General features: G+C 36.9%; 1 protein-coding gene across 5 annotated transcripts in view; it reads right to left on the bottom strand.

Moving 5' to 3' along the window:
- TOX (thymocyte selection associated high mobility group box) overlaps positions 1–13,806 on the bottom strand; it is a 350,259-nt gene that overhangs the window by 305,643 nt on the left and 30,810 nt on the right. Inside the window, exon 1 of one of the 5 annotated variants that reach the window (XM_077166833.1) lies at positions 873–5,291. The exons of the other annotated variants lie outside the window; for them this stretch is intronic. Coding sequence (XP_077022948.1) covers positions 873–905 — 33 coding nt within the window. The 5' untranslated portion in view covers positions 906–5,291. Of the gene's footprint in view, positions 1–872; positions 5,292–13,806 lie in introns of those variants that run through there. 5 annotated transcript variants of the gene reach the window in all.

A 13,806-nucleotide genomic window follows, 5' to 3' on the forward strand; every position in this document is an offset into this window, starting at 1 on the left:
AGTTGAAATCTATTGTAGTTGAAGTAAATTTTTTTTTCAGTGTATAGCTAGATAAACAAACATGCCAACCAAAAAGGAAATAAGACTTCCGTATTTTTAATCAATATAAACATGTCAGATTAGATAACATCCTTGCTTGGTCACTAAGGCATTCCAACATTGATATATGTATATATATTTTTAAAAAGGTATTTTTGCAATAATGTCTATAAATATGTTGCCTTGTGGATAGAAGTGCTGGTTTTCTTTTTATTTATCATTGGTGTTTACCAGAGACATAGATAAACAGATGACGCAGGTAGGGATCAACTCAAAAGGAAGAGCTAAGGAAATTGTCTTATGTAGAGGTCATTTTTAAAAATTAGCATTATTTAGGGAATATATACAAATTATGCAAATGATCGATATATTGCATAGTGACAAATTGAGTAGCTGATCGTTTAATATCATCCTTTGAACACAGCCACATAGATGAAAAGCACAGAAACTGTGAAACTACAGGTCTCTGTAGACCACAAGATGATTTTTTCCAGCTACAATGCCTTATGTTGGGAAACCTGACTAAGCCTGAAGCTTGTATGTCATTTATCAATGATAGTATTTCTAATTAGCCCAATAGTGTATTACTGCTATATCAAATGCCCCAAGTTTAATAATATTTTAAATAAAGAAAAATCTATTATTTACAACGTAGAAGAAATAATAAGCATTTCAGTTTCTTTTCAAATGTTCATTAACATTTCCAACATGTTTTTAAAAATTCTGCTTGGCAATATTAACACTGGTGTCAAACTTATAAAAACATATTTATAACACTGGCTCAAAGTAATTAATCTAATTTCTGTCAAATATGCAACAGAGCAGCTACTTACAAATAATCTTTCAAACAGATGATCGTCCCACATCTTGGCTGCCTTCTGAATGATTAAAAAGCTTAAGTGGAAATGGAAGTTCAAAGTTACGACAAGATTCCCCCCCCCACCAGCCCACACACCTTTTTAAAATGAGTCTCTTACACCTACACAGTGACAAACCCGAGTTTAATTTCTAAACTATGGTTTCAAACACTAACAACCAACCCATATGACTGATCCTACCTGGGAACATGGAAACCTCTCCCCAGGTTTCTGTTTATCATCTCAGAAGAGGTTAGAAACAGCTCAGAGATCAGCATTATAAGAACTGAGTCAGAAGTCATAACCATACAACTCTGTATTTTGTTAAATATCCCTTTGCAAAGCCATAGAAACTACTGGTAAAATAATGAATAAATAACAACAACAAATACTCAAAACTTCATTGAGCGAAACCATGCTAAATACATTGTTTGAAACCAAAGGACTTTGGAGGTGGGGGAAGGTCGGGGAATCACAGCTCTGGTATGTACAGTCCAATTAATTTTAAGTCCAACATTGACAGTGGAACATTTTTTAATCTTAGTTTTTCTATCATAGAATTTGAATCCTCAAGATATCATCATTGGATAGCATCCCAGAAAATTAAACACAAGACCCTGAGCTAGAAAAGAAGGAAGTTCTCCATAAATCTATTTAACAAAAATAGACTCTTCCTTTGGACAAATTCAGAAGACCTGACTCTTCCTTTGGACAAATTCAGAAGACCTGACTTAAATGATATTAAGTGTTCCATCTAGAAATGAGATAGTATAATATGGTCAGTGCTCCACTCTGCCCCTCCAGAGGACCCTAAAATATAAGCCTGAGCATAGAAGGAAACTTTATTTAAGGCTTTTCACTTAGCGTGGTGGGCCCACTTTGGCTTGTGAATATCATTATGCAAAGATGAAGCATTAATTTTAAAAGTTTATAAAACATTCTCTCATTTTACCAATGCCCTTGATATCTAAATTTTTTTAAGCATGTATTGTCTGGATAATAATTTCAATTCTCCACCTTAATCCATGGTAAGAAGTACTGTCGGAGAATGAGTAAACTTGGGCAAGTCACTTAACCTCTCAGCTCTTAATTTTTCCAATGATAAATCTGTGCACAAACATGCCATCTATATAAACTGTTTGCTCAAGTATCTATTAAATGTCAATTGAAGAGAGGCGAATGAGTCATATTCTCTGCTAATATCACTGCCCAGGTGCTTAGGGGATGGTGGCCTAAGAAACATATTGATAGCTAGTTAGCAAATGGACGGGCTACCCATGAGAAATAAATTTGTACATCTCCGCAAAACGCTATTTGTAGAACAGACAGGAAGCAGGTGAAGAGTAAATCACCTTCCTCGTAAGAAAACTGAATATTAGACAAGCTGAAAAGGATGAAGTGAACTCATCTACACTGTGCCTAGTAAGAAATCCAGATGGGTCAAGATGAATGGTGTCTGGCTCCTAAGGGTCAAATCTGATTGTTGGGACATTATTTCTTTTCCAAAACTGATAAAACGCTGTGAAATAAATTGAAAAGAATAATAATTTAATATTACATGCCAAAATACAGTAGACTACTTTGGAATGTTACAGAGAAAATGTCAAATGGGAGAAAAAAATCAGGGTGAACTGGAATCTCAGGAAAGGTTTTGTAGCATTTGAGGCTAGCGTGAGCATCTTTAGTGAGAGCAGCAGAGAAAAAACAGGGACAGGAGAATGTTCAAAGCTCAGGGAGAGCAGTGAGAGTCCACACTGTTGGAAGAAACAGGGTTAGCAACAGGTGGATGATAATCCAGCTCTAAGATTTAGTACAAGGCCACTACGAAACACTACTTTACACCCATGAAGATGGATATTTCCAAACATCCAATAATAGCAAGTGCTGGTGAGGATACGGTGAAATCGGAACCCTTGCGAATTGCCAGTGGGGATGTAAAATGTTACAGTTGTTGAGGAAAACAGTCCAGTGTTTCCCCCAAAATTAAAAACAGAAGTATCATATGACCTGACCATTCCTTTACGAGGTTATATGACCCAAAAGAATTAAAAAGAGGGACTTGGACAGATACTTGTATACCAACATTCATTACAGCATTATTCATAATACCTGAAAGGTGGAAGCAAAGAAGTGTCCACGGGCAGATGAAGGGATAAGGAAAACATGATATGTACATATAGTGGAATACTATTCAGTCATTAAGAGGGATACATTCTGATATTTAGATGGATGAATTTGAAAAACTTTGCAAGTGAAATAAGCCAGATACAAGAGGACAAATATTGTATGATTCCACTCACATGAAACATACACAATAAGGACATTCACAGGGACGGGAAGAAGATTAGAGGTTAGCAGGGATGGCTGGAAAGGAGGTATGGGGGGAGTTATTGCTTAAGGATACAAAGTTTCTGTTTTGGTGATGCAAAAGTTTAGTAATGGACAGTGAGGACGGTGGTGCAACACTGTAAAACTAATTAATGTCACTGACTTGTACACTTCACAATGGCTAAAATGGGGAATTTTGTGATATGCATATATGTTACTGCAATAAAAATCAAAGACATAATGCAAGAGAAAATAAGCAATGCCTACAGAAATAACGATATTAACTTTTGACCCAGAGAGCTCAAGCCACCTGTTACATATAAGCAGGATTCGAGGCAAGGAAAGCAGAAACCTTGTGGTGACAAAGCCATGAGATGGTACCAGGGAAAATGGGAATTCACGTAAAACCCAAGAAGATAAAAGGCAAAATTAATTAAAATGATAAAGAAAAGCATGCAGTCTAAAGAAGGCTCCCAGATTTTTACCATGAAGGACTCGAAGAATGAAAAGCATAATGACAAAAATGGTGAAAGGGAGAGAGTAGGTAAGCTTGGTTTGAGATCTGTAAACATGTAAATATAATAAAACTGGAGAACACCAGGAGTTCGAGTCTAGCAACGTTAATCTAGAAGTCAGCAGCACACAGCGTCGAGTGTTGCAAAAAAGCTGGCAAAGGGAGGACCTACCAGAATTACAGGCAAAGCAAGGAAGGCAGCAATTTCAGGCCAAGTCAAGGGATTATCCACCCTTAGGAGGGCAGGAAGGGAGGAGGAGGTTGAAGTGTTCGGGGGACCAAGAGAGAGTAGCGCGTTGTAAAGCAATCGAGAAAAGACTTTCAAGGAGAGAGACTTTTGGAGCTCAATACATACCAAAAGAATCCAGTGAGGATAAACATAGTATGGATGGAAGACCCATTAGCTCTCTCTGAGAAAGCATGTTAGTAGAGAGTGGAAGTGAAAGTAGTCTGCAAGAGTTTGATCAGGAGAGCCTAGCTACAAAAGAATAGAGCCATTCAGCAAAGGTACCTAAAATAAACTACCCACTGGTAAATAAGCTTCCCACCATAGAGAAATATCAGATAGACAAGGAAGTGGCTTTACAAGGGGTTGTGTCTGAACGATGCTTCATTACTCTGGCTTTGCCTATAAGGCTGAACATGAATTTTCACACCAGTGACACTGAGTTCAAATCAAACATAACTGGTCAGATTTTAAAAGGGGATTTGCAAAAATGGTGAAGAGATGATTTTGCTATCACCTTAACCTAAGCACATATTTTGGCCTCTTTCTACTTGGAATGGAAATTTCTATTCCTTAGAGGTATAAAATACATACAACATGTTTAATATAATTATTTTGAATGCTAGTAATGTCTTGCTATCAGAGGAGTTAATTTGTGCCATAAACTGCCTCTCATGTTCTATTTCAGTGGCAATATTTCTATTTGAAAAGATGCTCTTTTTTTTGGGTATTATAGGTCAAATACTTAGTGCCCCAAACGCCAGCCCCACATTTAATTATATCCTGCCTTATAATGTTCCCCAGTTTTGAATCACATAAAATCTCTGCCAAGACTGAAAGTCAGGGGAAATATAACCTGATAATAACAGTAACCACAATGACGATGATAAGACAATCTGTAGCAACACTAGATTATTCCTTGCTTTGGATCGTAGAGCATTTTCCCATAGAATATCTCACATGCTCAGTTAATCCTCCCAGCAACAACAAAAAAAAGCCCATTCTACTTTCTCATTTTACCCAGAACACTGCAGTCAGAGAGCATCAGAACTGGCTGGAGCTGCACAGCTCTGGTCCAGGCTAAACCTATCTGAGGAATTCTATGACAGTCACAGATGACCACATTCTCCAAATTGTAAACATTTCCCCTGTAATTTAAAATCTATAACTGTGAGAATAAGAGCTCTTTATCCTGCCAATGAACACACCCTTTCAAAAAGGTTTCCAATGCAATGTCTGAACTGGGATTTCAGTTTCCTCTTTTCTTCCTGAGTATGCGTGGAAGTATTTTACCTTCTCTTGAAGGTGCATGCACATTTACAGCATTCTTTCATCGTAAAATCTCTGTGGGAGAGAGGACGTTGACTTCGAAAGAGGGGCTTGACTAGGGCCATATCTGGTATCTAACAAGGTATATTTCACTGGTCTGGCCCCTGTGGCTCTGAGGTCCCTCCAATACAAACTCGTGAAACATCCAGAATATATATGAGCATAGATATATTTTACTCTGGCATAGAGCTCTGATCCTGTACAGAAGTTGGAAGGAGTTGGAAGCTTCCAGGTCACTTTGATAAGAAGACTTACAAGATTAAGAACCTGCGCAATTGACATTTTGTTTGCATGGTTGATACTGAATGAAGTTCGATACTTATTGATTTGTGCTTGTTTGCTAAGGGCTATGAGGTAGAAAATATGCTATCGAAAAAGGAAAATTTATTTATTGGACTATAAAGATTAGCAGCAATTGAAAGCCTGGCAACTGTATAAGGGAACAATCCTTTCTGCTCTTTAAATCACATTAAACAAATGTTAGCCCTACTGCCTATAAGTGGCGACTCATTGCTTCCAGAAAAGACCTCGATTGCATTTGGGGAGACACATACTGCTGCAGGGAGAAGATGGGTAGAGTTTGGAGGAAAAACATAAATAATGAAAAGAAATAGAGTAAAAAAAAAATTATCCACACAAATGGCTAAATTATGGAAAATATTAGTAATATCACAACAGTTATGAACCCTAGTTCTATCTGTGTTGTCTCCCAAGTCTGGGAGCCAAGTACAGTTTCCCAGCCCACAGGTGGTGAACACATGAGAAAGGAGAGATGGCAAGCCTGTGGCTGGAGCAGACACCTTCTCTGCAGTCCCTTGAAAACTCGTGCAGCCGTGCCTCTTCCCCACAAACTAGGACCCAGCAGCCAGTACCCACGGCTCACAGTTCATTTGGGGTTGGTGTAAATTATAAATCTTTCCATGCTCTATCTTAGTGCACAGGCAAGATTTAACATGGGAAGAATTTGATTCTTCATTAGGTTTCAAGCGAAGTTGGGATCACAGCATAAATGAGTCAAGACACAGCAAAAATTTACTTAAGAGTTCCTACGCAAGATTCTGTTAACTCCCTAAGCAGACCTTTCTGTGGTCTAGTCATACTGAAAGTTATTCATGCCTGTAGGTAAAAGAAATTCAATGTTTCCTATCATAAATTTCTTTATAGCCTGAGTTTTAAAAGCACTATATGTATATTGTAAAAACCTAAAATGTTGCATGTAATATTGTTGTGATTAAAATAAGTACCATTTGCTTAATGGTTTTTATGCTGCTGTTGAGGTGCAACGAAAGAGGGTCTAGATGCTTCTATGGTAGCTTTAAGGTCCACATTTTGATTGCATGGTCAGAGTATCAATCAGTAGCTCTGGAAGGTGGGGTTTGAAGAAGTGTCTTTACATGACATAATGCTTATAAAGGGCAGAAGGAAGCACCTCTGAAGGTATTGATCATCCTCCTTAGGGAAGCTCTAATACTGTGACTCGTCAGTCAGGAGGAAGTACTTGCTTCCTTTAGCATCATGTTAAAAGCAATGGTGAGGGAGGCAAAGGAATCACATAATTCTATCCCATTTTAAAAAGCCATACATAACTGAAAATGGGAGTTATTTCAAAAAAAAAAAACAAATATTGCATGGTGGACTTTCTGTGGCTACTGTAATACTAATATCTTTACCAAAAAAATGTGTATGCAGTTTTTCCATTTTCACCTCATTTAAATTGGATCATTAAATACTTGAAAAGATAAAAATACTTTTTTGCTGTGACTAATCAGAAAATCAGAGATCTATTTTAATTTGGCTCTCTGATCTGAATGTTTCCAGTCAACCAACACAATGATCTAATTCATTCTGACTACCTGAGAAGAACTTTAGAAACAGCAGTGTCATCTTAGCTCAAATTTGATCTCACCCAACTCTTCTTAATAGCATTCGAAAATCCCATAACAAGTGGGGCAGTTTCAATTTTATTCTGTGACACTTTTATTTCATCATTTTATCTTATTTTGGATTTTATATTTATTGGTTTGGCTTTGTTTTAATTTGGAAAATGAATATATTATTTCATTTTTTTCACATTGGAGGAGAACCACTAATGTCTGCTTTTAAAGCCAATCTTCCAGAAAGAATTGGGAAATTGAAAGGATGATTCTTTCCTCTTCCATGGGTCCGTTTGTCCAACTCTACCCATGAGGCCTTTGGGTGGGTGGTTTTCGCTTATTAAATCATACCATGAAATCTATTTACAACAAAAATTGGGAGTTTGCTTACAAAGAGTAAGGACTACATGTCTACAAGGATGTTAAAAAGCAGTAAGGCCATGTATTTCATTTAATTAATGACTGCCCTTGTGTTCTTTGCGTCCTACCCTTTATGATCACCTTAAGCACATCTTCATTAAATGTCTTCTCGATGTAGGCCCAGTGCTTACTGCTGCGGGATGGGAAAATGCATAACGTCTGGATTTCACACTGTTGGGGGGCAAGGAAGCAAAAAGTCCCTGGGCAGCTCCCTGTGCCACAGCCTGGGGGTCACGTGGCTACCACAATCCTCTCCAGTATACTGCTGAAAATAATGAGATTGTCTTTTGTCAGTTAAACCATGCAACGGCTTTCAAATTTTCTTGTACTATATCTTCATTTGGAATCTCTACACTTGTGGATTTGTGTGATATCCTTGTAAATCGATGGGGAGGGCAGTTACCTCTTTCATCTCTTCTCTTTCTATATTCTGAAATTCGGAAGGAAAAGAAGCTCACATATATCCAATTTCATTTCTCCCCACTCTAGCCCCTTCACCATTTTTTTTTTTAATTCACAGTCAGACAGATATTTCCTATGAATAGGGTATTTCTGAACTCCTGTTGCCATAGGTAGGGGAAGGACAGGGTAGGTCTGCAGGAAAAGCCTGACTCAAAGGACCTCAAGGGACAATCAACGGACTAAGATAGTGAATTCCTAATATAGTTGTCTTTTTAATTTTTTTGAATATTTATACATATCTTCTATCTTTTTTTTTGTTTTTTTTCCTGCTCCTATGTATTTATTTGACATTCATTTCCCTTTACCCTCCTCCACTATAACCTCTGCTCTGCTTTCTATCTCTGTGAATTTGCCATTCTACTCATGTCTTATATATGATGTCATACAATTTTTTTTTCTATGCTGTATAGCTGGGGTTACTGTTCATTCTTTTTCCATGTGAGTATCGCATTATTGCAGTACCATTTGTTGAATTTTTTGTTTGTTTGTTTGTTTGTTTTTGCTGGTTTCTTTGTTTGTTTGGGACATGCATGGACTGGGAATCGAACCCGGGTCTCCCGCATGGCAGGTGAGAATTCTACCACTGAACTACCCACGCACCCCCATGGTATCATACAATTTTTATCCTTTTGCCTCTTGTTTATTTCACAGAGCGTGATGCTGCCGTGGCTCCACCATGTTGCAGGAAGTCTCAGAACATCATTCTTTCTTATGGCTGAAAGACTTGTCCTAACAAGCTAAAACAGTGAGAGGAGGGAAGGGCAGAGGAGAGAAGGGAAAAGGAGAGAGGGAGAGAAAAGAGGCCAGAGGCTGTACAGACACACTGCACAAAGTCTTCATCTTGGGATCAACATGGTATTATTATATTTATTCAAGCTAAACTTCAGATCACTATTTAAATTGCAATGTCCTTATTTTAAACACTCTTTAGTTCTGTTTATCACTTGCGGGACAGGCGCCTTAATAATCAAACAGTCCTAGCAGTGATTCAAATATTTTAAAAGTCATTCAAATATATTTGGTTATTAGACAGGTTTACTGGAAAAATAAAATAGAAATGAGTGCCTGGCCATTTCTGTTTTTAAATCAACACTACAAGGAACGCTTATGGAGATGAAATATGTTTGTAATAACAGTATTTTGAAATAAATGCTATTAAGGAAGCGAAGAGAATGGTTGTATTTTCTTTCAATTAAATAAAAAACAACTGAACTCTGCCTCTTGCCTTGTGTCAACATCATGTCTCTCTGTCCCTCTTCCTCTCGTAATAAATATTCTCTTGCTAGCTCTGCTACTGACAATAATGCGCGTGAACTCAGCACCATGTCCATCTGTCATTATTAATGACCACATGAGAGGAAAACAATAACTCACTTTTAGAGAGACCCAAAAGGCAAAATGCTATAGAAATTTCCTTTCACATTTTCTGCTTGAAGAATCTTCTAAATCCATGAAGCAGTAGATTAGAAAGACCCTTAAATATTTAACTTCAATTTAACAATAGCATGAATACAGAAGACACTTGTTGCTATATGCATGCTTGTTTCTATCACAACAATACCACCCCACAATGTCTTAGGTATCATGAAATATATAAGCCTTTTAAAACTCAGGCTAGAAAGAAACGTTATGGTAGGAAACATTAAATTTCTTTTCCTACGGGTTTAAATAACTTTCAGTATGATTAGCCTGCAGAATACTCTAAAGCACTTATTCTATTCACTGTGTTTATTAAAAGCCTATATTTATTTTAAATTGGGCCTTTTTGAGCATTTTTGTACTGAAATTATGAAAGAAACCTGAAGATAGGAGGTTTTTATGATCAAAGTATAAACCAATTGCTACCGAGATAAATAAAAAGATAGAGATACATGTTTCTTTAAGAACAAAGAACACTTATGCATGTCTTAGAAAAATAAGACAATGATTGTGGTAATACTGTGATGGAAAATATCCACAGGAGTCCTTTAACCGATGGACAATAATACTCTCAAGTAAAATAAAAATGTACCAATTCATTCATGTATCATTTTATTTCAAACTAATTCTTCAGTAACAACTTTCTGTCCGTCCTCAACTTTGAGCTACGTACTCAGTACTTGTACTTCTCCTTAGCATTAATGCTGATGAAATGTTGACAAGAGGGTTATTTTGACTTACTGGCAATGGATTTTTCCAGAGCATAAAGTTTAAGACCTCAGTAGATTGGGAGGGCTCGGTTAAAGCCTCTAACAAGCTCTGCCAGCCTTTTTGTCTTCACACTGCCTCCTCGCAGTGTTTTACTCTGTTTTATTGACATGTGAAATTCTAGAAATGTCAGCTTTTGGCAGTGGCGCAGTCTACATGTTCTTAGAAGTTCTCTTAGGAAGCAAATGGGATATTAAAAAAAATAATTTCGTCTTTCCACCGATTTCTAAAATACAGTATGGTGTCTACTAATTTTAAACATTCTCCCCTAAAATCCCAAACTAGAACGCAATCTTCCAAATGTAAAAATGAGTTGAAATGTAATCAAGGACATCAATGAATACTCTGTACTAACTACAGATTCTACTTATGCTATATAACAAATCTCACATTATACAATGAGGGAACAAACCAAAAAAGTGGACAGTCAAAAAGTGGACCCTACAACGGTGGCTCAGTGGCAGAGTTCTCGCCAGCCATGCCGGAGACCTGGATTCCCAAAGCCTGCCCATGCCAAAAAGTAAATAAATAAAAGTGGGATATACGTCTATCTGCCTGAATAAACAGCCCTAGGGGTGGGGATGCAAGAATATACCTTAAATTCAGTCCCCTCCCGATACTGCACGATAGCACTGATCAAAACTGCCTTTGATCTGAGAGTTATTCTATTACCAGTGAAAGCAATCCCCTTGATTTTTACCTGCAAATTTCAATGAATGAACAATAATTAGTCATATGCCATTACTACAAAATTTTTAATGACCAGCAACTAAAGCCTGCGATCAGTTTCTCACCTGGTTTGTCTGAATTAACTTTTAAGAAAAGTTTAATCAAGTCCAGTATGTTTGATTGTTTAAAAAATTATCTGATGCCAAATAGCCTACTTGAAATTGTCATTTTCAATTCTGCCTTTGGTTCAAATGTGACTCTACTGAAGGGCAGGCAGCCTTCTTTGTGCTAATGGAAGGCCTCTTCTGGTCAGCCAAATGGTCCCAGCATTTCTTCTTACTGTAGAAAGGAAAGGGAGGTGTGCGAATTGGGAGAAAGAGAATAAGAGACACTTTTCTTTGTAAATCTCCCTTCTTCTGAGTCTCTTATTCCAAATTTTCAGGGGGAATCAAACCATCCCATAAAAGCCCATATAGTTTAAAACTATGAGTGAGTCTTGGGGGAGTGGTGAGATGTGGGGAGCAGAGCACCTTATGCCACTCCCTGATTCCATCACCATTTAGCCCTTTCCCACCCTCCTATGGCCACATGTTATAATCAGGCCAAACAGGTTTGTTTCCATTACTTCCAATTATTGCATTTTCCTAAATACATGCTCATCAGCATGACCTTGCTTAAATTAAAGTCACTGAACCTAAAAGAGAAATATCCATATATATTTCCAGGACATAAAATTATTGCATTCAACAAACTGCTCCCAATCAAATTAGTCTGTAACACTTTATCCTTAAAAATTGCAAAACATTCATTGTGACTACTGAATATTCAATATTATCAGTTAGGCAAATTGACCCAGGTCAAATGAGCACATCCAAAAAATAATGGGATTGCTAAATTTCTCAGCCTGATAGGTTAAGAATAAACAAAACACTGTAATTCAATGTGTAAACTGAGTCTTTTATGTGGTCTTATGGCACTCGGATGTGGCTGTGCCCATTTCAGTCTAGCCATAGAAACCAACACTTATATTTCTTAGGTAAGTGTGCCACTGGAAATATTAACGTGATGCAGTAAAATGGGGATTTAATATTATCTATTGATGACAGGATGAAGTTAGTAAAAGGTTGAGTGCCCTTACAGAGAAAGATTATCTCTGCAGAGAAGCTTGTTATTAGTTACCATAATCAACTAAACATTCTATGACATATAATGCGTTCCACGTTTAAACAGACTTTGTCAATCTCAGCATGTGTGGCTTTCAGCAGGCTAAAGAATAATTTATTATACATATATATAACGTATAATTATATATATTTAAGATTTCAATATATAGATTTACAGATTTCAAAATCTAAGCAGAAACCTTCCACATGGAAGCATAAACAGAAGCACATGCCTCTCACATCATACTCTGTAAAACACGCCACTCAGGGCAAAGCTGGCCTGTCCAAAACTATTTCTGTGAATTTTGTTTTGTTTTGACTTGAAGGTATTAACTTTTCCTTTCAGTTTGGTGAAGGGGCAAAAAACAAACAAACAAAGAAAAAAAACAGAAGAATTCATCAGAAAAAGCAAATTTTATCTAACATTTCTGGGAAAATACAGCTAATAAATTTTACAGTTAATTTTGTTCATTTCTAACTTGAAATTGAGTATCGATAAGCATTCCTTTTGTGGTGGTATAGATTGCATTTGATTCTGGTGTCTCCTAAGAATTCCTGGGACTCCAGTTCTGTCTCCCCTTTTCTCTGTGGCAAACTACATAAATTTCAAAGATATATTCTGACAGATGAAGCATTGTTGAAAAGCCAAGTACAGCACTTTGTCCTTGAAATGGTAACATGTAATGCCATACAGTATTCAAATAATAATTTACTCAATCTTTCAGGGTAATTAATTAAAATGCTCTAGATGTTGGAGAAAATCACCTTGAGCTTATAAAATTGGAAAGCGTCCCCTTTCCTCTCTGCATGCAAGCTGCCTCAGCAGACTCACCACATGCTTTCCCAGTTATGGTGTTTGATTTCAGAAGATAATAAATAGCCAGGATCTAATTTTGCCATGTCACAACCGATTATGTTTCACAAGAAAAGGTGGAGTGCTCACCTACCAGATGAAGGTGAAACATAAAACCACTTTTATTTATGTGATGTGTCCAAATTCAACTCAACCTGGCACTGGGTTCTATGAAAGTATGGACTTTCACTGTCATGGGAATTTATGGATCTCAAGAAAATGTCAAATGTAAACATAAATTTAATCAAAGGAATGGAAACCTTTATTATAAAAAAAAAAACACATTTTTGACAGCTAATATAAATTATTCTAATGGGTTTTTTACTACTTTTCAGAAGGTCACAAAGAAAGAATAAGACATTAAACAGACAGAGCCTATGGTTGCATCTTAGTTCTGGTGGTGATTAGCAGCATAATTTAGAACTAGATTTATTTTTTCAAGTTTTTTTTTTTTTTCAATTTCAAAAGTTCATTTCAGCTTGTGAGCTTAATCAATTTGCACTAGATAATTGCTCAGTTGTGAATCTATACAGGGATAGGTGATGATGCAAAGGGAACTTGATCATAGAAATTTATGTTTCCAATAGGAATATAATCAGGCCTAAGACTTTGAACCTCCAAGTGAAATGAATGACCGGAGACATTTTCTGGATGAGTTAGGCTGGGAATATGTTCCTAGAGCATGAGTATAATTGCTACAGCATTAATTTTGGGTGCAGAATCCAACGGCAAAGTTTGGCCATAGTAGCTCCTCTTTCTGTTCGTGTCAGGAGGATAAAACAGAAGGCTTTTAACAATAGATTAACGAGCCCTGTGTACTACCCAGCCGTTCCCCGCAGTCGGAGAGGCTTTGGACAGAATTTTAATGACTAAAAAAATTGCATA

The sequence above is a fragment of the Tamandua tetradactyla genome, chromosome 6 (genome assembly GCF_023851605.1).
Source record: "Tamandua tetradactyla isolate mTamTet1 chromosome 6, mTamTet1.pri, whole genome shotgun sequence".
Taxonomy (NCBI): Eukaryota; Metazoa; Chordata; class Mammalia; order Pilosa; family Myrmecophagidae; genus Tamandua; species Tamandua tetradactyla.